Source organism: Purpureocillium lilacinum, assembly GCF_023168085.1.
Source record: "Purpureocillium lilacinum CBS 284.36 DNA, scaffold_4, whole genome shotgun sequence".
Lineage (NCBI taxonomy): Eukaryota > Fungi > Ascomycota > Sordariomycetes > Hypocreales > Ophiocordycipitaceae > Purpureocillium > Purpureocillium lilacinum.
Window position 1 is genome coordinate 2,158,546 of NW_027072114.1, and position 23,966 is coordinate 2,182,511.

The 23,966-nt window shown below is 61.5% G+C and overlaps 9 protein-coding genes across 9 annotated transcripts; 3 read left to right on the plus strand and 6 right to left on the minus strand.

The window, feature by feature from the left end:
• Positions 1 to 457: 457 nt before the first annotated feature.
• PLICBS_005821 (sorting nexin mvp1) lies at positions 458 to 3,250 on the minus strand (the record flags this gene model as incomplete). Its single annotated transcript, XM_018319544.2, has 4 exons — positions 458 to 667; positions 745 to 1,338; positions 1,401 to 2,389; positions 2,689 to 3,250. The coding sequence occupies 4 exons, from the start codon at positions 3,248 to 3,250 to the stop codon at positions 458 to 460; spliced, it is 2,355 nt and encodes a 784-aa protein (XP_018182018.2).
• Positions 3,251 to 4,340: 1,090 nt separating this feature from the next.
• Positions 4,341 to 5,299, minus strand: PLICBS_005822 (sorting nexin mvp1; the record flags this gene model as incomplete). Its single annotated transcript, XM_065600805.1, has 2 exons — positions 4,341 to 4,911; positions 4,980 to 5,299. 2 exons carry the CDS (start codon positions 5,297 to 5,299, stop codon positions 4,341 to 4,343), a joined length of 891 nt encoding a protein of 296 aa, XP_065456877.1.
• Positions 5,300 to 6,214: 915 nt separating this feature from the next.
• PLICBS_005823 (alpha-1,2-mannosyltransferase (Kre5)) lies at positions 6,215 to 7,962 on the minus strand (the record flags this gene model as incomplete). The annotated part of the gene is made up of 5 exons (XM_018319546.2): positions 6,215 to 6,556; positions 6,609 to 7,008; positions 7,064 to 7,150; positions 7,205 to 7,603; positions 7,673 to 7,962. The coding sequence occupies 5 exons, from the start codon at positions 7,960 to 7,962 to the stop codon at positions 6,215 to 6,217; spliced, it is 1,518 nt and encodes a 505-aa protein (XP_018182020.1).
• Positions 7,963 to 9,418: 1,456 nt separating this feature from the next.
• PLICBS_005824 (uncharacterized protein) lies at positions 9,419 to 9,958 on the plus strand (the record flags this gene model as incomplete). Its single annotated transcript, XM_018319547.1, has 1 exon — positions 9,419 to 9,958. The coding sequence occupies one exon, from the start codon at positions 9,419 to 9,421 to the stop codon at positions 9,956 to 9,958; it is 540 nt and encodes a 179-aa protein (XP_018182021.1).
• Positions 9,959 to 10,436: 478 nt separating this feature from the next.
• On the minus strand, positions 10,437 to 11,279 carry PLICBS_005825 (cytochrome c oxidase subunit 4; the record flags this gene model as incomplete). Its single annotated transcript, XM_018319548.1, has 4 exons — positions 10,437 to 10,604; positions 10,668 to 10,927; positions 11,022 to 11,120; positions 11,189 to 11,279. 4 exons carry the CDS (start codon positions 11,277 to 11,279, stop codon positions 10,437 to 10,439), a joined length of 618 nt encoding a protein of 205 aa, XP_018182022.1.
• A 581-nt stretch (positions 11,280 to 11,860) lies between these two features.
• Positions 11,861 to 13,174, minus strand: PLICBS_005826 (uncharacterized protein; the record flags this gene model as incomplete). The annotated part of the gene is made up of 3 exons (XM_018319549.2): positions 11,861 to 12,670; positions 12,726 to 13,065; positions 13,122 to 13,174. 3 exons carry the CDS (start codon positions 13,172 to 13,174, stop codon positions 11,861 to 11,863), a joined length of 1,203 nt encoding a protein of 400 aa, XP_018182023.2.
• Positions 13,175 to 14,230: 1,056 nt separating this feature from the next.
• PLICBS_005827 (uncharacterized protein) lies at positions 14,231 to 16,477 on the plus strand (the record flags this gene model as incomplete). Its single annotated transcript, XM_018319551.2, has 1 exon — positions 14,231 to 16,477. One exon carries the CDS (start codon positions 14,231 to 14,233, stop codon positions 16,475 to 16,477), a length of 2,247 nt encoding a protein of 748 aa, XP_018182025.2.
• Positions 16,478 to 21,908: 5,431 nt separating this feature from the next.
• Positions 21,909 to 22,511, plus strand: PLICBS_005828 (uncharacterized protein; the record flags this gene model as incomplete). The annotated part of the gene is made up of 1 exon (XM_018319554.2): positions 21,909 to 22,511. One exon carries the CDS (start codon positions 21,909 to 21,911, stop codon positions 22,509 to 22,511), a length of 603 nt encoding a protein of 200 aa, XP_018182028.2.
• Positions 22,512 to 22,861: 350 nt separating this feature from the next.
• Positions 22,862 to 23,404, minus strand: PLICBS_005829 (uncharacterized protein; the record flags this gene model as incomplete). The annotated part of the gene is made up of 1 exon (XM_018319555.2): positions 22,862 to 23,404. The coding sequence occupies one exon, from the start codon at positions 23,402 to 23,404 to the stop codon at positions 22,862 to 22,864; it is 543 nt and encodes a 180-aa protein (XP_018182029.2).
• Between the last annotated feature and the right edge of the window lie 562 nt (positions 23,405 to 23,966).

Genomic DNA, 23,966 nt, shown 5'->3' on the forward strand with positions numbered 1-23,966 from the left:
TCCCTGGGGACGACTTTTGGGGGAAAAAAGGGGGGGGGGAGAGACGGGGAACGCTGGGATTCAAGTATCTACCAAACGTATGATCGATGGGAACGCGGGGGACAGAAACATATATATGCACATCCGTGTACGCGAGCTGGCACGCAAAAAACAGAATGATGATATAAAAGAACACGCCCCCTTCCCGATGCTTTCGTACTCAACCGACAGTCTGCAGGCAAACAATGAAAACAGGTTTCTGTCAAAACAAGAAAGAAAACGAAGGGGGTATCGTAGCCTGCTCGCGGGCCCCCTCAGCCACTGCTCCTCCCACCCCCTTCCGCCCGCCTCTCTCTCACGCTCTGACATGCCTACATCATATCGTATACATATGCTCCCCCTCTCCACTCCCTAACCTGCTGCTTCGTTGCCGCCACCACCGTCGCCGCCGCAACTGCCACAGTACGAAAAATTACCACTACTCTCCCAGCGGCATGCCCTCGAGCTCGTCCAGCAGGCGCCGCCAGTTGTCGGCCAGCATCTCGGCGTACTTGACCCGCTCGCCGGCCCAGTCCTGGTTCCAGCGGCTGATGTGGTACTGCGTGCTCTGGAACGTCAGGAGCTCGTCCCGGACGCACTCCTTGACGAAGACGGAGCGGTTGTGCTGCTGCACAATCGACTCTTTATCCTGTGAAAGTGGAAATAAGACGTCAGCATATATGCGCTGCGCTGTGGACAAAAGTCGGGCTCGGCCCGACGACATACCTTGATGATGGCCTCGGCCACCTTTTCAATCTCCCCCGGCTTCACCATGCCCTCGGGCTTGGACCGCAGGTTCGCCAGCTTCGTCTCGTTGGTCTGTATCCTGCGCTCCAGGTACGGGATGTTGTCCTTGTCGAGACGCTCCCGCCGCTCAAACAGCTCCCGCACGCTGACGAGCGCGTCGCGCTGCCGCTTGAGGTCCTCGAGCACACCCTCGTCCCAACCCCGGCTCTCGTCCTCGAGCAACGTCTGGCACGTCCGCAGGTGCTTGCTCATGGCTACGAGCCCGTCGTTGAGGAGCGGCACCTCGTTGGTGTCGCTGGCGTATGTGTCTGCCGACGTCTCCGTCAGGGACGTGAGGGACATGGCGATGCGGGCGTGGTCCGCGGCCACGCCCTCGGTTCGCTTCACGAGTCGGTCCATGATGTTGCAGACGTTGATGTAAAGCTCTGCAGAACGGCGGACTCCCGACTGGGTGCGAGTGAAAAGCTCCTCCAACGTCGGCGGGAGCGAGTCTTCCAGTCCGGGGGGCAGCGCGCGGTCGCTGAACTCGTCCTGGACGGAGATTGTGGCCTGTTTCCGCCACACAGCTAGTTCCTGCAGCATTGTTAGTAACTGATGCCATTTGTCTCACTTTGTCAAGATGGAATATCACGCACAGTGGGAACCGTCAGGAACATGACAACCAGCTGCTCCTGGCTCAAGACGGGATGCCTGACGAGCGCGTTCAGGAATCTAGCCAGGCCCCGCCTTCGCTTCTCGATGAACGCGCCGTCGTTGGACAGGTGGTTCCCGTTGACGGCGACTCGCTTCGGCGGCAGCAAAGGCAGCACGCGGAAGGGATACCGCTTGTGCAGGCAGTCCAGCAGCCAGACAAAGTCGCTGTACCGACGGATGACCTTGCTCCCCCGGCGCTGGCTCGCGACCTCGTAGTTGTGATGCTGGAACATGAACACGCCCTCCTTGCCGGGCATCAACGTCACGACGACCGTCTCCTCGACATTGCTTCCCGTCCGGCCGGCGCTGTTTCTAATCGTCGTCGTGGGGGGTTCGTTGCCGCCGGGAGCTCGGTCGGGGGCGCCGTCACCGCCAAACGGGCTGGCTGCGACATTCGGGACTGTGTCGTGGAAGCCACCTGTCCCCGACGGCGTGGTGCCTCCAAAGTAGCCCCAGCCGCCGTGACCGGAGACGGAGCTGCTGGGCGGGCGGCCCCCGTTGGAGGAAGCCGACGTGCCGGGTGTCGTGGTGTAGTGGTTCACGGAGCCCCTGCCCATGGTCGGCGTCGGGGTCTCACCAAAGCCATTGCTGTGGCCGTTGACTGCGCCGTGGACCCCGCTCCCGTTGGTCTTTGCGTGGTCGTGGCCCTTGTGCACCTCGGGTGAGTTCCACGGGTCGTCCTCCGGGTCGTCCATGGCCGGGCGGAACGCCTTGGTCTGCGTCATCGAAGAAGGGGTCGCCGCCGCCGCCGCCGCCGTCGTCGCAGTCACTGATGAAGTTCCTGCGTGTGAGTGCGACGAGGGCTGGTTGTGCGGTGGTGAGGGCTGCGGCAGGGGCTCCGTGGGCGTCTGCGGCGGCTTCGCGGCGAGCTCGGCGACGGGCGGCAGCACGGGCTCGGCGGTGAGGCCGGGGAGCTTGGGCTGCGGCAGGTCTAGGACACGAAAAATGTATGATTAGCTGCTGGTGCCCCCACCACGATGACAGGGTTTCTCTATCTCTCCCTCTCTCCGGCAAGCGATGGCGACGTCTGCGGTGAGCGGCCAATCCAATCGACGGCACGGCGCCCGGCTGCATGCACGCGACTGGAGCCGCTCCTTGTGGGCAATGCGAAGCAGTGACGGACGGACGGAGGGAGAACGGTGGACGCAGAGGGGGAGAGATGGGGATGAAAGAGGCGACCTCATATGTGCCACAGGAAAGGGCAGTGGATCAAAGCAACCCAGAACTTACTTGCGCGTCTCTCGTCCACGCCGTCGAGGCTGATGATGTCGCCCTCCTGCGCCAGGCCGACCAGCGCCAGCACCACGTTGAACTCGTTGCGCCCGAGCGACACGTCGGAGCCGTCGCCGGGCGCCACCAGGGACATGATGCGCGCCTGGGCCTCGGGCCCGAGCCTCGCGTTGGCGAACAGCTTGGCGACGCCGCCCGACGTGACGCGCCTGCCGCTGCCGCCGTCGTCGTCGCGCAGCACGGCGTCGAACGTTTCGATGTAGGTGTCGGGCACGTCGGACGGCGGGAGCAGGTTGCGGATCACGTCGGCGCGGCTGCGCTGCCGGCGCGGCGTGGGCATGTCCCAAGGCGAGGAGTCGTCTCCGCCGCCGCCGCCGCCGCCGTCGTGGTCGTCGAAGAGGCCATTGGAAGACGAGGTCCGCTGCGAGGAGGACTGCTCGTCAAACAGCCCGCCGCCGCGGCCGCCGCCGCCGCCGCGGGCCTTGGTCTGGCGGCGCGGAGTCGAAGCCATCGTTGGCTCGCCCCCGTCGTGGTCGGGCGGGGTTGATCCGAAGAGCGACATGCTGCTGTGCGTGCCTCCTGCGTCGCTGTCCGCCTCGCGGGGGGGAAGAAGAAGTGCAGCCTCGGTGGTATACGTCGGGTCGCTGCGCGGTGGTGCGCGGTGGCTGGGGAGGACGAAGCGAGGCCCCTGTCGTGGCCCGGCAGCGGTGCGTAGACGCCGGCGGAGCGCGCAGTCGTCAGACGATTCGTAATGGCGCACCCGAGCGCAGAGATGCCGTGGCCCCAAGGTAGCCGGCGGCGATTCTTTTGCGACCAGAGACGAAGCTCGGGGTGGGAGGAACGGCGGCCGCTAGATGGAATAACAGAACAAGGACAATGCACGGGGATACGGCTATGCGGAGGTGACGCGAGCGAGGCAGCGAGGAGATGAGCGCGCGGTGCGTGCGATTGGTGAAGTCATCCCCAGACGTTGCCTCCAGCTCGGGTGGAGAACCGGGCCCGCCCTTGGAAGCTGCCTGCCCAGACGCTGTCACTGCACTAAAACCAACATGGCATACGGCGTCCAGCATAGCGCAGTAAGTACAGCGCAGTCCCCTCTGGAACGCAGCATGGCACAGCACGGGCCGGAGCAGTTGATATGGCACCCGGGAGCTAATAATGGAACGGCTGCATGCCACAGCAGTGTTGAATCCGCCCCTGCCGCTGTGCAGTGCCTGTGATTCCATGCACTATCATGCCCTGCGTATGGAACGGCGTCGTCATCCACGGCACCCGTCAATCCTCAGATGGCTTCAGAGGCAGTGAGCATTCAGTGTAATACGTCAATTAACCCGTACATCCATAGAGGCCTGACACCATGTTCAGTGCTGCTGGCTAATGCACTGGCCAATGCCCCGTGCAAACGATCGATGCTCCTGCTGCACGTCATCCCTCACCACGCCTGTCCTGGCCCCCCAATTCTGGTCCATCATGCAATACGCAGTCACGGCAAGCAACAGGCTGTCTGCCCGTCTGTCCGCATTGGTCATTTTGAGTGTCATTGTACAACGGACTCCAACAGTCCGCAAACATAGCCGTCCGCATGGGCTACCAAAGTAATACACAGAGCCGTCTCGGCCCTCCTCGCCCGTCTCTCACGCTCCCATATCGCCTCACCACAGCGTCTCTTCCACCGCCTTCTTCTCCGCCTTGGCCTCGCTCTTAATCTTGCGCTCCCCAGGCACCTTGAAATACAGACTCGGCGACTCGCCGGGCGCCAGCTGGTGGCTCAGGTAGCCACGGTGCGCCGGGTCGCGGTAGTACTCAATGTCCCTACGGCTCGTCGGGTCCGGCAGCCGGTATCTGAACGGCGCCTTGCGCGCCGCCTCCAGCACGCCCTCCACGTGCTCCTTGCCCACGGGCAGCGGCCGGTCCGTGTTGACCGACTCGCCCGTCAGCAGCCGCCGGATGGCCAGCTTGGTGTAGTATCGCGTCACCACCTTGCCGCCCGCGGCCTCGATGGCGGCGATGGCCCCCTCCGACACGCGCGACACCATCACGTCGATAGGCTGCTTCAGGCACTCGGAGCCGCGGGACAGGATCTTGACGCCGTCCTTGACGCTGCCGACCAGCTTGCTCTCGATGAGCTCCTTGGGTGTGATTTGCTTCGTCGGGTCGAGTCTGCCCTGGTTGATCCAGTCCTGGATCTTGTCGAGGTTCACTTCGGCCAGTTTCGGTGCTCGCCTACAATTGCCACTCTGTCAGCATCTGGGTCCATCGAGCCCATTGCCGCACCCCGTCGGCGTACTCACAAGTTCGTGAACCCCATGGTGCCGTGCTTCACCACCAGCGGCGTCTGGCCGCCCTGGAACCACGGATTCACCTTGCCGTGCTGCCTCTGGCCCTTGTGACCCCGACCCGATGTCTTGCCATGACCGGACGAGGGGCCGCGGCCCACGCGCTTCTTGGGGTGCTTGGCGCCCTTGTTGTTGGTGAGGCTGCCGAGGATCGAGGCGTGCCGCGTCTGCTGCAGCGTCATGCCCGCGAGGCACGCCGTCAGGGAGGTCATGGGAGAACCCGCGCTGGCCCTGCAGCACGCGGCCGTGCTGGGCGGTAGTAATCGGGGCGGCATGGCGGCGCAACGGGTGTCGCGACTGTCTGGTTGATGGCTCCTGATTTTTTTGGAGAGGCTCGCAGGATGAGGAAGATGGACATGGAGGATGGAGTTGGGGCCCCACAAAAATTTGCCTCAGGCCGCCACGTTGCCGAGCTTGACCCATCCGAATGCCTCCTGCTTGATGTACAACGCCAACACATGAATGAATTCCGCCAGCATAAAGCCGACGTTGACAAATTATCAACGGAGGCAATGCCCGTTTTGGTGAAAAGCCGTTTGGAAGGAGCTCTCAGACCTCGATTGGACCCTGTCGTCTCACCACCCTCGGGAGCCATCCTGCTCGCTCAACCGTGCCCCCTCTATTCCGGTCCGCAATCACATTATATCTCATGTATCCCCTCACGTCTGCAGAGGCAAGAAATCACGTACAGTAATTAGAACTGTTCGCTAATCCAAAATGTACAAGAGCCGCATCCCATGCGTCAACAGTCAAAACACCCCCAACTCTCGCTGCGGTACAGACAAATGCACTCCCCCTCTATCAGACACAGGGCAGGCCCGGCCGCCTCCCTGTCCGCAAAAGCCTGATGCGTAAATCATGTCTCGCAGTCCATCCCTATCCTAGATGAGGCGCCGCGCTGTTGGCCGGGCCACTCATGCCTGAGGCTGTCTGCGTGTAAAAGCACAACGCCTTTCCCCTGTCCCGTTTGATGACGTCGCTGCGTATAGATCTGTGTTTTCCGCCCCTTTAATCCCCCAGTCAACCTCTCCGATTCGCTTAAGCGGCGTCCCATGCTCTTGCCGATGCTGCATCGACAGACAGAACGCGGGGTTCGCGGTTGGCGAGCCCCGGCGTGCCGTCCTTTGCTTGGGTACGGGCGTGGCGCCGTGCTGCGAGTGTCTGCTTTCGCCTCACGGGCTGCCTGGTGCTTAGGGACTCGCCCAACCGCCGGCGACATCGACCCACTCAGCCAGGCACGAGCCCTCCTTGCCCTCGACATCCACAATATCAGTGTCGCATCTGCAGCGGCAGCCGACACCGTTCTCCTTGGGCTCGTCGTAGTTCTCCCAGTACTGATCCTCCTCGATGCGCTTCTTCTCGTCGAGCGTCGTCGTCTCGAGGTAGGGCGTGCGCGGGAGCTGTCTGGCGGGGGCGTTCGCCGGGCAATGCTGGATGGTGGTGTGCCTGTAGCCAAAGTCTCGGAAGTAGTGGATGTCCTTGGGGCCGAGAAGAGCGCCGGCAGCGAGGGAGTGGATGGGGGCATCACCCCACTGCAACCTGTTAGCCATCACAGACAACCTGTTGTTGGAGACCGGGACTTACTCGTTCCATCCAGAAGCCACCGCTGCGATCCATCATCTCAAAGAAATCGTTGTACTCCTTGCTGCGGAACCAGTCGAGCCGCGCAATCTCAAAGTTGGACCAGAAGTGACACATGTTGTACTTTTCACCCTCCATAGCCTCGGGGTCGATGGGGGGCGCGGCGTGCCTATTCGGGTCGTTCTGCAGGACTTCCTCGGGGAGATTGGGGTCCTTGTTCTCCTCCTTCTTGGGGTCTTGAGGCTCGACGAACATCTCCCACAGTCCCTGCGAGGTAATGTTGTTGAGTCGCTTGTAGGCCGACGCGTATCGGAAGATGTTGGGGACGGTCTCTCGAAGCTCCTTGACGGCAATGGTGAAACCATACGTCTTGTTGTTCTCGATCATCTTCAGGAACGGATCGCTGGGACAAGGTCAGCATCACTTGTATTATCTTAGTGTTGGGCTGCTCCACTTACTAGGTGATGTCGCAAAAGTAGGTAATCTCGGGCTCGACGCGCCAGTACCAGTCGTACTTGAGCAGAAGCTCATGGTTGAAGAAGAACCTGGACCGAATCAGCGCGGTTTCATTGTGTGCTAAGCCCAAGGGAACCACTCACCCGGAGTAGAAGCGGCACATGGCATGATAACTTTCCAGCCCACCGTACATGACGGCTGCGTCTCCCTGCTTGGCGATGCCCTCCTTGGCAACCTTGGGATCAATCCAGTCAGGGAAGCCCCACATGTCGGGTCCAACCTTGCCGAACTCGACGTTGGCAGACGTGTAGTTTCGGACGACCTCCTTGAAGTGATCGTCGAAGTCGCCGTCGTTGAGAAAGACGTAGGGGTAGTGATACCAGCGGTTGAAGTGGCGCTCGACCGACTTGATGGACTGGATGACGCCATCCAGCTCCTTGTTTCTGGCGAGGACGACGAACGCGGCATTGGCGCGGGGCGTGCTGGTATCCGGGTCGAGGCAACCAGTCACGAAGACCTTGTCGTGCTTTTCGCTGATTTTGCTGTTCGAGGCAATCGGGTCAGCGGCGGCTCACGCGTTGGCAAAACCAGGGGACTTAGGCAGTACGAACCGGATCGCCGGCGGCGCACCAGCAGGCATGAGTATCCTACCAGGCGAGCTCGGATGCCTGACGAACAAAACGAGAATCAAAACGATGACGAGGAGCGGAAAGACGATGACGACGCCGAGCGGTACGGAGACGGTCGAGTTGCCGCGCAGGCGCAGAGGCCGACGGAAAAATGCAAGCTGCGAGGCGAGGCCCTTTCGCTTCGGTGATCCTCGCTTTTCGTTGTCGAGAGTCGGTAGCCGCAACGGCTGGGCCGATGAGGCCATCCTGGACGCCCTCCGGATCAGATCCATGGTGCTGACGAACCCGCCTCAGTGGCAGGGGCGGAAGACAATGTCAAGATGCGAAGAAGGCGACGAAGCTGCGTTGACGGCCGTTTTTGGGCTCGTGTCGGGCGGGTCTGGGGTTGTTGGACGGGATGCGAGGCGAGATTATTACAATCAGGGGCAAGGGATATTAAAACCTGGGCCAGAGCCGACTATGCGCGCCAAAAGTCTAAGGCGCCCAAAACACGACGAGACTCGCGGGGGGGCCTGGCGTCCTCAATCTCGCGAGAGACGGAAAGAAAGCGGAAAGGGCAGAATCGAGGGGATCGATCGTCGTCGCGGCGCGGAGTGAACGAGCGGCAGGGACCACGAATCCCCAGCGGGAGAGCGGCGAGGCGATGGGACTGCGGCACGGAGCGCGTCGCTCAGGCCAGGCGGGCGACGATGCCACGGGATGGAGCCCGTCAATGGCTTGCCGGCGTCGCGAAACCAGGTGGGTTCGGGGCGGCCCGCGAGACGTATCAACCGGGGGGCGCGTTGGGCGATGAGAGGAGGGTTGTTGATGCGGGTAGGAGGAGGGAGGTTGAGGAAGAGGGAGGGAGAGAGATTGACGCTCCGGCGGCTTTGCAACCGGGGGGCATCGAAAGATGGATGGGCGGTTGCGGGTCGCTGTTCGTCCACCCTTTCCAGGCTGGTCTGGAAGGCAAGGTAATTGAATTCGGGGGCGCTTCCAAGGGGGGGGGTTTGGCCGCCTGGGCGATGGCGGCTCAGGGCAGTGGTCCAGGCCGCGCCCGCTGTGGCCACGTACGAGTAAGGCACCCAAGGTAAAAGGTATGGGGACCGGGTGCTGTGCCGTAGGTGCTGTGCAGTGCCATGCCGCTGTACCATGCCGTAACTGTTCGTCACCCGCAGCGATCCATGGGAAAAAGCAGCGGCGGCCGGCCGTTGGGGGGGCGCCCAGATGGAGGTGGCTCCACGCGGTGGAGGCCAATCACGCACCGCGCAGTGATCCGAGACACTGCGAGGCAAGGCAAGCTTTTTTTTTTTGCGCTGCCGCTCCCTGCTTGCGTCCGCCGGGGGCAGCGCCACGGCTCGTGGTCAGATAAGGTGAGGGAGGCCCAGCGGGCCCGGCTGGCTTGGAAGAAGCCAAGAGTTTGGCGGCCGGCCGAACCATCCACTGGCGCAGCCTCCCCGGCATCGCCGTCACGGTGCCCGCCAGTGACCCAAGGGCCCTCGGTGCAGGTGGGTGGGTTGCAGCTGTCGACTTACCTAGCGCGGCAGGCTGCGACGCGACGCTGAATGAACCACTGACGATCTCATCACTGCGTCCTGTCAGCCAACACACCGCACGCACCTAGGCCCGTGATTCCATTCACTGCTTCATTTCTCCTCCGATTCGAGCGCTTCTCTGCCATCCATCCACCCACCGGAGCAGTGCGACTTGCGTCCAACAACCCCCGTCGCGTCGTCGTCGTGGCCCGCCATGTCTCAGAAAGTCACCTCCAAGAACTTGTCGTACAATTCGTCGCTGCCCCCATTCCTCGCCGCCCTTCGCGCCCAGGCGGGCGGCGCGCCGGGACCCGACCCCATTCTCGCGAACCAGCGGCGCTCTGCCAAGAAGCGCTCCAGCAGCGAGGAGGCCGAGGACGCGCCCCTCGTCGTGGACGAGCATGGCAACGCGGTGAGCGTCGAGGTGGGCAAGGATGGCGAGGTCAAGGAGAAGCCACGCACGACTGACGACGACGATGATGCTGGCGACAATGGCGAATCCAAGGACACCAAAGGCGCGGCTCGCAAGATGGAAAAGCAGGACGGAGACGCCAAGTTTGCGTTTGGTGGACGGAAGCGCAAAGTTGGCAAGGTAGTTGGCGACAACAAGGCCGACGACGAGGACGACACCCCAGTCAAAACCGCACGGCCGGCGGATAGCAAGCAAAGCAAGGAGCTCGAGAAGCCGGCGGAGAAGAAAGGCAAGAAAAAGGCCAAGAAGATAAAGCTCAGCTTCGACGAGGACGAGGGATGAGCTCCCAGATCTCGGCCAGCTTCTACCCGCAAGCCATACATGGCATACTGACACATGTGCGAGCTCCGATGATGCCGCATGTGCGCCCCAAGAACCCTGCAACCAGCGCGACGCGCCGTCATGTTTGCCATTCGCAGCAAGTTACAACCGTGGCGTAAGACAATCGGCCAACTGCAGCCTCACGTCCGAGCTGGTGACAGAGTGCATCACAGCTCAAGCTCCGCCAGCGAAGCAGTCCTGGGCAGGAAGATACCAAGTACGATAGCACGCAGCGGTCCGACGCTCACCACGCAATGAACGCTGCTGAGCCAGAGAGGCGTCGTCTCTCAAACCTGGTGTGAATTGACAAAGGGAATTATTCACCGTAATCTACATACCCGCTCTCCCCGGTGGAATCTCCGCCGCCCATCTATGACTACACCTCCTCGTCACGTAATACAAAACACCTCATCCCGGCCACCCATTTTTGGTGGTGCATTTATCGGTAGCGGTACTCGGGCTTGATGTAGTCGGCAAACGTCTTGGGCTCCTCGATCTCGGGGCCGTGGTGGTGGTCGTGGTGGTGGTCGTCCTGCGGGCCGACGTACTCCATCTTGTAGACGCTGCCGCACTCGGGGCATCGCTCAATGGGGCGCTCGCGGGTCAGCTGCAGGGCGCGCATGGTTAGCATGGTAATCTCTCATGGCGGCGAACACAGTAATGGACGTACGCCGAGCCAGTTGACGACGTGGGAGTCGGCAGGGTAGCCAGTGCAGCCGGCAAACTGCTCCTCGCCGGCAGAGCGGACGGAAATGGGGTTCTCCATGGTGCCCTTGCGGCTGGCGTCGAGGGGGCGCATGTCGAAGATGTCGACGCCCTCCATCTTGCCGAGAATCTCCAGACGCTCAAGACCGGTGGCCTGCTCGAGATCGGTGGGGACGGTGCCGGGGGCGGCGCCAGGGCCGAAGAGGTCGTCCTCGCCCTTGACCTCTGTGGGTTGATGCTGGTCAGCTGGCTGCTATTTCTTTGCTTCCCGACTCGGCCGAGGTTAGCTCGCGGGGGATCCGGAACGGTCGCGACGCACCGCTGAACGTCTTGTATTCGCCAATCTTCTTCTGGGCAGTGCCGGCGAGAGAGGCGGCCTGCGCGTTGGGGGTGGAAGGGCCAGACTTGGCGGCCTCGCCTGGACGTTGAGGTTAGCCGACAGCTGGCACGGGTCAATCGGGCATCGGGATGGAGCAAATTGCGTACGGCGGACGAGGGAGGTCGCGAAGCTGCGGGTGACGGCGGGAGCGACGGCGGCGCGGCGGGCCGCGGCGATGACGGTGCGTTGCAGAAGCATGGTGTCGGCGTGGATGCGATCCGGGCTGGGTTGAGAGAGGCGTGGACGTTGCCGTGGAGGGATTTGTGAGGATGGGCTGGTGGACTGAGTCGAAGTTGGATGAGCAGATCCAGTCGTGCAGGGGGAATTGACCAATCACGGTGGAGTCGATGTCATCACGTGATGCAGAGCTTCCTAAGTTTGCCGAGCTCAATCGCCTGATATTTCTGCAAGCTGCTTCCGCATCCCTGCACGCGACTCAATTTCGAATTGGCACGAGCGCTGAATACGCTGCTTTGGCAATTCAAGCCTATGTTGTTGTATTCGCGAATTGACGGAAATAGTTGCTGGTGTTGCAGCTTTTGGCTGCCTCCTTCGACGATGCAAGCGAGCACATGCGGGCTCACATCAGTGGCGCTACGGCACAGCTTCAAATGATGTCTGCTTGCGGGAAGCCCCAACTTTCTTCCCCAGAAATCGGGTGAACGATTAGCTTTAAAACTCTCTCTATCCAGTCTATGGTCCCATGTCACATACACCTTCCTCGACACCTCCGCATTCTATATACCCATACCCCGGAGAACAATGTCGTCTCGCTTCCCTCAGAGCTTGCCGTAACCGCCGGAGAACTTGTCAGGCTGTATGATGCCGTCCTGGTACCCGCTTGCAACGTGCTTCCCCTCGGGACTCCAAAGCTTGCTCTCCATCATGCACCTCCCTGCGTTTACTCTGGGCCAGGACACCTCTTGAAGCCACCACCGTTCGGTGTCGAGCACCATCTCTTCGGGGTTGACGTGCACGTAAAACGAGTAGGTCAGGCTTGCCGCAACGCCGAGGTTGTAGCCGTACCCCAGGTGGTTGCCGCACATGATGAGGCCGTTCCGGTCCGCCTCGTACGCGTGGCACACGATGTGGGCGTTGACGTCGTCCTCGTCGAGAGGCTTCATTAGACGGTAATAGATGAGCTCGCGGCGCTCGGGAATCGGCTTTCCAGCATTGAACTCGGTCATGTCGACCTTGTGCATATCGAGGATCGGAAACGCTCCGTGACCGGCGTTCGGGAACAGGTCCTTGATGATGTCGACATCTGTCTGCGGGCTGAGGTCCCACTCGTGAGGAGCTCGAGTCGAGAGGATGTCGGCGTATATTTCTTGGGCAGACTGAGTTGGTCGAATGTCATCTACTATGGGATGGGACCGCTTGAATGTGGTGATGCAGCTGAAGCAAACATCCTTGAGAGGGAGTTCGGCGTCGGATGCTGGGAATGGACCCAGAGGTTCTGTTGAAGGCTCCTTCGTCTGACGGGCATTCACGATGCGGGCAGAGAATGAACGTCCATTGGAGAGCGGTGCGACCTCGTAAACGAAAGGCCGGTCCTTGAGACCAGGCGCGGTGAAGACGCCCTGGATGGACTATGAACGAAAGGTTAGGTCTAACACTGAGCCCTATGGGGCAGGATGAACTTACATGAATGCCCAGCTTCCCCTGAGGTTTGCTGCTGGTCACGAGCTGCTGCTCCTCCTCCTCCTCGACAGCTCTCGCGGCACACAGAGGTGCTTGAGCGTAGACGTGTCCGCCAAAGACTCCCGGGCCGCCATGCTTGGGGCGCGGGCCATCCAAGGACGAGAACAAGGCCTCCCAGGGTAGGTCGTCACCGGGCTTCCAGGCGGGCTGCTGGCTCATATACCGCTTGACAAGACGGCCATGGCCGTCCTGGCTAGCAGGGAGAGGCGTTATGGCAAGCGCCTCCTGGAAGCTCTGACGTGGAACTTCTTGCGACTGAGCGGCCATGTCGCGTTCCTCGATCCTGATAGGGGTCAGATATGGGATATGAGGCGCCGCGAAGCGCGACGGGACACGCACCAGCTTTCGGCGATGGAACGGTGCCGCTCGCTCGGATATGGCTTCTCCGACATCTGTGGCTGAGACACAACGTGTGAGTAACTTTATGCTGACAGGTGAGTGACTGGCAGTATGCTGTGGCTGGTTACCTCGATGTCCTCGCGGTGTTGCTGGTCATGGAGTCTGCAGTATTGAGTTGGCGTCGGCATCCGCCTAAGGTCGTCGCGGCGGACCTCGGCAAATCCCCCACGTGAGGGTCGCGGCCCAGCCAGCCGTTCATCCCATACTTGATTACCTACCCCAACGAGCTTGTCAGCAGAATCTGTCCGACCGCTGCATGTCGCGTTGAACGTGCGGATACGGCAACGGACACGACTTGAGCGACAATTCAGCAGTTTCGGCACATTGGTGCCATGCAGGGTATACCTTGAGCGTTGCAGCTTACAGCGGTTCGAGTACCAACACCCCAGGTTACTACTCATCACCTACCACGTACCTTAGTTGCAACTTTGACGGTGTGCAGGCCCTATCATGGATGAGATGTAAGACGCTTGTTAGATTAGTGCTAGCTGCCACTGGCGCAGCTGTCCCGTGCAAGCAGTGGCATGCACACATGAATGGGTACTGGTCGGAAGCTGTTGGCGCCATCGCGATCGGGCGCAAACAGTGGACCTCGTCGAGGACTCAAGTTGCTTCTATGTACAATGGTGGCATTCATGCGGAGATAGACAACAGGGACTGGCAAAGCGCATTCGCCATAAATAAGAAAAATACAGCATGTCGACCGTCAATGCAGAGCCATGAACGATGCAGAAACGTGAAATTGGACTTTGCCTGTCTTCAGTTTCCAGCGACTTTCGGGGGAAATGGTCCGGCTCACGCGCGGCAGTAGCGCCCTAGGCGCACCTGCCGCAACTAGGTACCTAGCGACGTCATGATTGCGCCTCGAAGCAGCAACGGCCATCAACGTTCATTCCTCGTGCTTCCAGACCGCCTTCCCTTGCCTTCCTGTCCTGTTCAAGCACTCATATCTTCCTAATTGCTACCCCAGAATGAAGCAGCGAAGCATCTCAAGGTGATACAGGACTGAATCACCTCATTGCCACCCGTGCAGTGGACGAACCGTCGCCATGTTGACGTGGTTTGGCCTGGTCAAGTCGCATCGCCGCGATGGCGAGCGCGAGCCCCTCCTACCGCAATACAACGATGAGACGGCGCGTGAGGCCCGGCTCCATGAAAAGCTTCACACGTACCAGATGCTACGGGCCATGTCTCAAGGATATATGCCGTCGAATGAGCAAGTCGTCGTGCAGCTGCGAAGCCTGCTCTCCGCCGACATCCTCAACCCGGACACCCAAGAGTTGAGCAGCTCTGGACGAGCTCTCACCTCTTCCACGAAGCTTTGGCTCACGCAGTTTATCAAAGTTCTGCAGCACAAGAACAGCGAGGACCAGATCCAGGATTTCATCTGGTACCTCAGCAAGGCGAGACTGGACATTGACACCCGCGACCTGGGAGTCAAGGCTGCAGCGTCCAAGGCCAAGGCCGACGCGTCTGCCACGCTTGCAAGCCTGCGCACCGTTGGATCCCTGCTGCTCACAAACTCGGACTTCCGCATATTTCTAGACGACCTTGGCACCGTTGGAAAGGAGGTCTTCCGGGATACCGCCTTCACCTTAGCAGACGTCTCCAAGGAGGCCGGTCAGCAGCTGGCGCCCGCCACCGAAGCCACCGACGCCCTCAGCGCCCAGGGTGGGAGCACGCACACCGTGCCGTCGAACCAGGATCTCGAGGACCAGGTGCAGGAGGTCGCGCAGGTTGTCTCGAGCGGCGCTGCAGAAGTCGCTAGCGAGGCCGGCCATAGCCTGTCGGAGCATGTCACTGGGAGTGAGGGGAAAGCGCTTGTCCATCGCTTGAAGCAGACTGTCGTGCAATTGAGAAAGCGCCGCGACTACTCGGAGTCGGTGTCGACTCTCGCGCTGCTCCTCCAGCGCTATCTGGCAGCCTATGCTCGTCTCGCGTCCGATACCGTCCAGGCCGTCGAGGAGGATGTGGGCACAAACGAGGATGCGGACCTCGCCGTCCGCAACTTCTGGCGCTTCTTGACGTCCCTGGGAAACCAGGAGCGCTGGAAGCAAGTCGAAGCGTCCTTTGACAAGGTTGTCGAGGCCGGTCGATCGGACCCCAACTTTGAGAAGATGGTGCAGGAGATCGCCACCTTGGTGCAGGATATGCTCACCGACCCAGATTTCTTCGACAATGCCGAACAGCGATTCAATGACCTGCGAAACAGGTCCAAGGAGACCACATCGAGGTCATCCATTGCAGACAGCGTGGACGAGCTCCTCACCCACCTTCGCTTGGCTCTTCGCTCCGTCACCGAGGATGAGGATATGCAAAAGTTGCTGCGTATTTCGAAGAGAATCGCGGCACTCCTTTCACCCCAGGGAAGCTACAAAAACGATGACCTGGTCCAGGACTCGATCAACACGTTCGTCCCGCTCGTCGTACAGGCCATTCAATATGTGCCGATCCCGCGCCTCGAGGTGTCCACGCCGGCCGTGGACCTACTGTTGGAGAACTTGATTCTCGAACCAGGCCGGACCATCAACCACAGCTCATTTCTACCTTACCGACTTCAGATCTCCACGCAAAACGACTTTGCTGTGCAAAAGGGCCTTTTCCGAACGACATCCTCGATGGCCTCCGTGGTGCGCGTCAAAATCTCCGGCTTGTCCATTGCGGCCGACGATCTGGGGTATTGGGTCAAGCTACACTCCGGGCTACTAAGGATCATGGACCAAGGGCTGGTCAGCTTTCACCTGGACGAGCGCGGCATCGACATCACCCTCGACATTGAAATTGGACGCAATCGAATCGAGGAGCTGGTGTCCCTGCGGAGCGTCAAGGTAGATGTACACCACCTGAACTACAAGCTGAGCGACTCCAAGTTCTCGTGGATCGCGTGGCTCCTCAAGCCACTGATCAGACCCATAGTGAGGAAGGCGCTGGAGTTGAAGGTGGCGGCGGCGATCGAGCAGGGTTTACGGACGTTGAACCGGGAGCTGGTATTTGCGCGAGAGCGGCTGCGCGCCACGCGCATTGCCAACCCCAACGACCTCTGGACCTTTCTTCGGGCTGTCGCTGCTCGGCTCACCCCCGCACCGGACCCGGATCTGGACGCGAGGGTCGGCGTACGCCCAGGGCGAGACGTGTTCCGGGGGCGCTACGCACCGGGCAGCCTCGTCAAGCTGTGGGACGACGAAGGACGGGACGCACCGCAGCGGGTGCTGGAGTACGAGAGGGGTGGGTGGCGCAATGAGATATTTGACGTGAAGACGGTGGCAGCTGGCAGCAGGCGGGTTGCACAAGTGTGAAATCTGATGGCCCTCTGCTATCGAAATGTTGGTGGCGTTGCCAGCCGGAGCGGAACGGCGACGATGTTCTTTCGAGGGAGGTGGTACTGGACTTACACCAGTGGCAGGGCGCACGGGGCAACTGATTTGGGAATACACATGCTGTACGAAGTACACGGGGACCTTGCTGTATACGAATACTGTACAGTAATATTGGGAGATGCAGGGAGCAACATGGACGCATCTTGATCTCGCAGGCAGGCTGCGTGGGGTGCTTTGGTTCGTGCAGACGACTCCAGCTTGCAAATACAAATACGGGGAATGGCTGGGCACGTTGGCTGCCGTCTGCGTCATGAGCTCACCGTCCAGACAGCCACGCGATGGCGCAAGCGAGCCGTTGGGCCGCTCGGCAAGCCATTGGGGCGGCTTTGTCACGACGTTCAATGGAGGGAAAAAAGGGGGGGGGGGCACGCCGACGGTCCGCAAGCATGCCGGTGGTGCATGGCGCACGCAGGTCGGGCCATGGCCTCCAGCTAACCTAACTACCCAATACCACTTACCCAAGTAGTGTCGAGGCCGAGAGGCTCCCGTGTTCCCCGATGCGCGGGAGGAGGGGGCAAAGGAGGGTGTAGTAGTATGGATGCGCTGGCAGGGCGAGGAAAGGGAGAGAGAGACACACACACGCGAGGGAGCTGTTTTTTCTTTCTTGTCGAACAGCCGAGCGGCGGACTCAGATGCAGACGCGGACGCGGAGGCCGATGCAGATGCAGATGCAGGTGCAGGTTGTAAGATGGAGATGCAGATGCAGCAGCAGCAGACTAATAAGGGGAGGGTGGCGAATGCGCAGCATCAGGATCAGCATCGTCATCAGAAGTGGCACCATCGCCACAAAGCAGCAGCAGCAGTAGAAGCGCCAGCGCGCAGAGACACCACCACGGACGAAGATGGGCATCCGCGGGCGCACGCGCGCGCGGGTCGCCGACGGTATCCGGCGTGCGTCGTGGTGCGTGTGCGCGCGAAAAGTGAGAGTGTGGTGTTGAGGCGTGTGTGTCTCTCTGGGCGGGATGAGGCTCATGGTTGGTGGTGTGGCATTGGAGACTGGCGGGGTGCAGGGGTGTGTGGTGGGTGGTGGTCACGAGCGCGGGCGGGCGCGTCGGAGGGCCAGCCCTCCCTCGTCCTATTGTGCATACATACTACAGGTACATACGTACGGAGGCGCTGATGGGCCTGTGGTGTTGTGTGTGTTGTGTGATGATGACAGGTTCACCAAGGCAGGCAAGCAGGCATCTGGATGGACGGCCGGCGCACGAACCAACGACGCCACCACCACCGCCGCCGCCGCCGACCAGGCCCAGCCCATCGCCTGGGGAAGGGTAAGGGCCCGCGCGCGCGCGCTGAGGCTCGGTGGATTGCCGAGAAAGTGGCTTGCCGCGGAGACGAGCAAGCGAGCGGGTGATGATGTTGATGGTGATGATGATGGGATGGGGTGAGGGAGGTTGAGTCTCTTTCCGGGTTTTTCTTTTTCTTACACCCCGGCCCCGGGCGCGCAAGCAGACCCCCCCCGGGTCTTGGAGATGACGATGGGCTACGGTGTGTGTGTGTGTGCGTGTGTCTCGTCTTGTCTTGCTCTTGTTCTTGTCCCTTGTGGGTTGGGGGGTTTGAGGCTGCCTTTCCATCCATGCATTTTCGCACCAACAACGACGACGGATGCTTCGCTGTCTGTCGGTCTGTCTGTCTGTCTGTCTGTCTGTCTGGCGCTGGGGTACTTATTACGCACGCGCGCGAGCATGGGACCTGGCGCTGGGGGGACATGGGGCCAATGTCCAGCTACCCAGCTAACTACAGCACAATAATACGGCCCTACGTTAGTACTACTAACGAGGGCCGTTAGTAGTTGGTCGCGGCTTGGTTCCAAATCGTGACGGCGGCGGCGGTGCCGAGAGGGTCGTCGTCAGGTCCAGGGTCAGGTCAGGGACTCGGTGGAGCGACGTTGGGAGCACTGGGAGGAGGCTCGGGCGCCAATTTGGCTTGGCTTCCCACCAACGGGGCTCGGCCCGCTGGGCGGGCGGGCAGGCGACAAGGTTCGATGGCGTGCGTGCGGTGCGGTGCAGTGCGTGCGTGTGTGTGGGGGGGAGGGAGCTGGAGCTGGAGGGATGGAGACCTATGGAACCTGAAAGGGACGGGCGGGACCTGAAGGGGACCGCTGGGTGCTGCTGATGCGCTGTGCCACTGTCACCTACCTACCTATCCAATGGATGCTGTGCCACTGACCATGCTGTGCTACCGCTGTGTAAGGGAGCCAACCTAGGTAGCTGCTGTGATGCCGTGTAGCCACCTACCTTGAGCTGCCCTGCTGTGCCTGCAGTGCGACCGGCCTTTTGGCGGTCCGGGCCCCATCGTGTGTCTCTGCGGCATGCGGATGCTGGTGCGGCTTCACGGCAAGGGGCGACGCGAGATGTCGTGGTGATGGTGGGACGGACCTACGGACGGGCGCCGTGGTCGCAGGTCGTGGTACAGCAGTACAGCATGGCATGGCACGGCATACAGGCCCTGGAGCGCCCGTAATAGCGTGTTGGGCAGAGGCCCTGGGCAGGCGCCGAGCAGGGGCATGGCAGTGGAGAGCAGCTGGGCATCCAGGGTCCGGTCCTTGACGCTTTCTCTGTACGACCAACCCAAGCGTGCTTGTTGTACGTACTGTACCATGTATGCCGACGGCTTCTTGTTGTTGCACGATGCAGACATGACGCCGATGCCGCAACAGCAGCAGCAGCAGCAGCAGCACACAGACACGCATGCACTCGCTCACTCACTCACACGTACACCTACATGCAGCGTACCTACGCATGTACGCATGTATGTTTCTTGCTTGCCCATGTGCCATGATGCCCGCCCATACGAACAACCCGAATCATCACCGTCCGTCCTCGCTTCTCTTCCGCGGTCCCCAAAGCGGCAACCCGGGCGCCGCACACCACCTTCTCGCGCACCCACCGATGTCGAGATGATGCGCAACCGCCCGCCCGCTCGCCACCACCACCCCCTGGACAGGTGCAAGCTTGCCTGCCCTCCATGTCTCGCCAGATGGGTGGTGGTGGGAGTGGTGGTGGTGGACGGATTGACCGAGAACCGCTCGCTCGGAAACCACAGGCGGTTCATCTCTCCGGCATCCCTGCAAAAGACAGGGCAGGCCGGGGCCCTGTAATCGCCGCTGGTGCTGCAACCCCGTCTGTTCTGTCCCTCTGCTGGTCTGCTCGTGTCTCTGACTTTGATTTGATGTGATCTGCGCGTTTCGCCCGTAATCCCTGTTTTTCTGCAACCCCGGTTTGGCCCCCCTCCATCCATCCATCCATCCATGCCTTGCCATGCCATGCCATCATCACCCTCCCGCCTCTTCTTCTGCCACCATGCCCGCCGCCACCGCCAACACCAACAGCAGCAGCAGCAGCAGCAGCACAAACCACCACCACCGCCTCCGCCGCCGGTTGCTCCTGTTGCGGCCGCTGGATGCGCTGTTTCCAGTTGAGATTGTTGCAGCACCACCACCTCCTCCTCCCCTTCCTGATGCTGCTGCTGGTGCTGCTTGGCGTGGAGGAGGTGGTGGTGGTGGCGGCGGCGGCGGCGGTGGTGCTCTCTCATCAGTCATGCATCGCAGGAAGCGGAGCAGGAGGGGAGTGGTACAGTACATAATACAGCTGGAAGGGTTTACTACAGTTACACGCAGGGTCGGCAGGGGGCGTGGCCGGAGGTTGGGCTGAAAAAAGAAGCACGTCTTGGCTTCAGCGATGTGCTGCCAGCTTGGACGACGACGGACACAGAGACAGAGACACACACAGAGACATGGATCTGTGCGGGCCGCGTTGCATCCCGTGCTCGCGCTCTGGAAATAAGGAAAGACGGCGCAGAGCAGCAGCACGAGGAAGAAAGAAGAAAATAAAAACGTGCGGCGGCCGGCGTGCAGCCGACAGGGATCCAACGCTTCATGCAGGTGCCCATGCCTCATCATGCCTTCACGCCCACGCCTGCAATGGCCCCCTGTCCCTGGTCCATGTCCCCCCGTGTCCGTCGCCCATCCTTGTCCATGCCAACCCATGCCCCTCCCCATGCTTCATGCCATGCCGAGACCTGCCTGGCCAGAACGGCGCCGCCGCCCCCTCGGGGGGTGTGGTGTATGGGTGTGCCAACGCCAACGCCAACAACTGGGGACGGACGCCCGTCGTTGACGCCCACCTTGTGCGGCCGCCGCTCGAGTCGGGGCCCTTTATATATTGGGAACTGTGGTCCTGACCCGGGGCGGATCTCTGCCTCGCACGTAGGAGGTTTTGGACCCTGGACCAAGAACGAATATACCCGCAGCGCGCGCAGACTTGCATATATTATTACCAAGTGCGGTGCAGGACAGACACGGCGAGGCATCCTGTCTTGTCTATATGCCCTTTTGCCTGCCACACCGACCATTACTTGTTTCGAGCAACGACAAGGCCCCGTCGGCGACACCGCCACTCTACGTCGAACACATCACAACCATATTCACACGAGTGCTGGTGCGGTGACGGACAACCACGACGACGAACACAGAGTGTGCACGACATAGGCGAGCACGCGGGTCCCTCACATGGACATGGCCCTCGAAGTCGACCTGATCCACCAGCAGCAGTCGAAAGATCATCTTGGGCAATGGGCGCGGCAGAGGCCCGCCAGAGGACAGGGAGGGACAGCGGTGGACGAGCTGCTGCCCCAGGCGTTCCATCTGGCGGGAAGTGCTTCCCTGGGCGGCGCGGCGAGCCCAGCGGCACGGAGGCCGAGATCCGTGGACGACGGCCCGAGACAGGAGCAACTGCTGGGAGCAGGCCGTGATATTGCCTGGCCCTCGACAACACAGGCGGGGAACAGGATCTCGATGCATGGCTCTGCCGTCCCCAGCAGGCACTCGTCCACGCCGCCGCCAACACGACTACAAGATGAGACGCACCATGGCCGACCACGACGCCCTCTCCCCGGTCGGCCATCTGCCACGGGAATGACATCAAAACAGCCAACTCTTTCGAGCACGCCCCGACCAAGGACAAGGAGAGCGGTAACGACATCGGCTCCGTCTTTCCTGCCCATCACAGCGCTGCTAAACCCCCACACGGGCGTCAAGCGGCGGCGCAATCGCCTCGACGTCGACGGGCCCAACACGGCCGGCCTCAGCTCCAAGAAGCGCCGCCTGCGCCTCGACCTCGTGACGAGCAGGCTATCACGCCCATACTCGGAACCAGCGTCGCACGTGCATTGCAGGTACGGTTCGATGCGGCGTGTTGCCACGACGGCGGTCGCCAACAGGGCTTTGGGAGGAGGAGGAGGAGGGCAGGCAACCGGGTCGACGACGTCGCAGCAGAAAAAGGGCGGCGGTGCGAGCGCGGATGCCTCGATGGGGTCGTCGTCGACGTCGACGTTTCTTCGCTATTCCATCATGAATAGGATGAGGAAGCGGCTGGGTCTCAAGGGGCCGGGGGTGCTGAGAGTGGGAAAGGCGGATGCGGCCATGGGCGGCATGGGCGGGGCGGCACAGTCGAGCTGGCACCCGGAGAAGACGAGGTCGTCATCGGGGAGCAAGGCTCCGGCGCAAGGCATGTCGGCTGGAGCAAGCCCGGGTCCGGCACCCTTGCGGCGACCCGTGACGAGGCGGGCGGAGCTGCCTCATCCGGGACAATACTCTCGGGCTCCAGCTAGATCGAGGACACAACAGCCACCACAGCAGTCGTCAGAGCCGCAGCGCCAGCTGCCACCCCTAAAGATGAGCCCACGCGACAGACCCGGACCCTCTCGAAGCGCCGCGGAGCCCCGCCGCCCGCCGAGGAAGCACCTGGACGAGGCTGGCGAGGACAGCTTTGGGTTCCTGCACGCGGAGGAGGGGCCGGCCGACGACGGGCTCGCAGAGGAGCCCGACGACGTGTACTGCGACTTTGGGATGCTCTTTGGCAGGACGGCCGAGGGGTTGTCGCCCGAGGGAGCGGATCGGCTGGCTGAGAGAGGGCTGGATCCAAACGACGATCTGGCGTGGCTGTTGACGTAGGAGCCCTGTGTGCCCCTTCTGGAACCTCGCTCGCGTGATGATCTTCGCGGGTGAGTGAGTGGGAGAAGGCGAGCTGGATGCCCATTGACAGGCTCAACTTTGGGAAACGGTAGACTATACATGATGGGAGCAATCTAAACGTCTAAGCGAAAATGATGTCTATATTTTGGCTCGCCGCCTACCTATGCTTGTGCTTTCCAATGGCTATACCTGCCCGTTGGGACCAAGTGACACCACAGCAGAGCACGACTGAGTTTTGCAATTCAACCTCTGTTCATCTAAATATTCGCTCTTGACGGCTGTACGGGCAGCTTGGACGCTCGGTCCTTGGCAATGTCACACATGGCCTGCTACATGTCAGTACACTGGACAATGTCCAAGCACGCACGCAGATCGACACCAACCTGAAGCGCCGCGGCAATCTCCTTGGAATAGTCGCCGCGGTCAATGCGCGTCCTCATGTCCTGCATAATCTCGGGCCGGCCTCTGCCATTGACGAAGACGACGTAGCGCAGGCCGGGGAAGCGGCGCTCGTACTCCTCGTTGAGGCGGGCGAGCTCCTCGCCCTCGCCCTGGAGGTTGGCCTGCTCGGCGACGGACTGGGCCGAGTCGACCTTTTTGGCGCCGAGGCGCGGGTGGGAGCCGAGGACGGAGAGGAGCGCCGGCGTGGGCTTGGAGTCGGCGGCGAGGGAGAGCAGCTGGATCTGGCACGCGTCGACGAGGTCCGGGTACGACTGGTACTGGGCGGTGCGGATCACGGGCACGAGCGTCGCGTGGATGGCGGGGCTGGGCTCGAAGAGGAGGTCGAGGACCTGCGTCTGCTCGAGGTCCGAGAAGGAGTGCAGGTCGCGGATGTGAGGGAGCTGCGGGGTGGTGGTGGTGGTGGTGGCCATGGTTGCGGCGGGCGGCTTCGCGACGAGGGCAGTGGAGGAAGACGTTAGACGAGCAGAATCTGGACTCGGGGTGGTGATGTTAGGGTTCAGAGTCGTCGAGCTGGTCGCGGCGGAAGATGCAATTGACACTTGTCTCAACGACAATCGCAGCGGTCCGAAGCAGAGGGCACTCGCCCATGCCGCGTTCCACCCATGGCCAGGGCCGCCTCGCTGGGAGACGCAGGCGGAGGAGCGCGAAGGTTGGCCGTCGACCGCGGTGCTCCCCGGAGTCCCCCGCTGTGGGACGATAAGCAGCGGCGGGTCGACGTCACTTGCAGGTGGCGGCCTTATCAGCACGTGACACCCCCGACCTCCAACTCAGGTGCCAAGTGGGGCCCCTTCCCCGGCCGCATGGCCTGCTTGCCTGCTGCTGCACCTGGTCCGTGCACCGCGTCACGGAAAATCTCGACCGGAGCATCTGCGAGGTGCAGCTGGACTGGCTGCTTGCAAACAGGTGAGCGCGCAGGCACCCGAGCACCACGACCTCAGATCACGCAGCGCCGCAACCACCCTCCCCACGCGC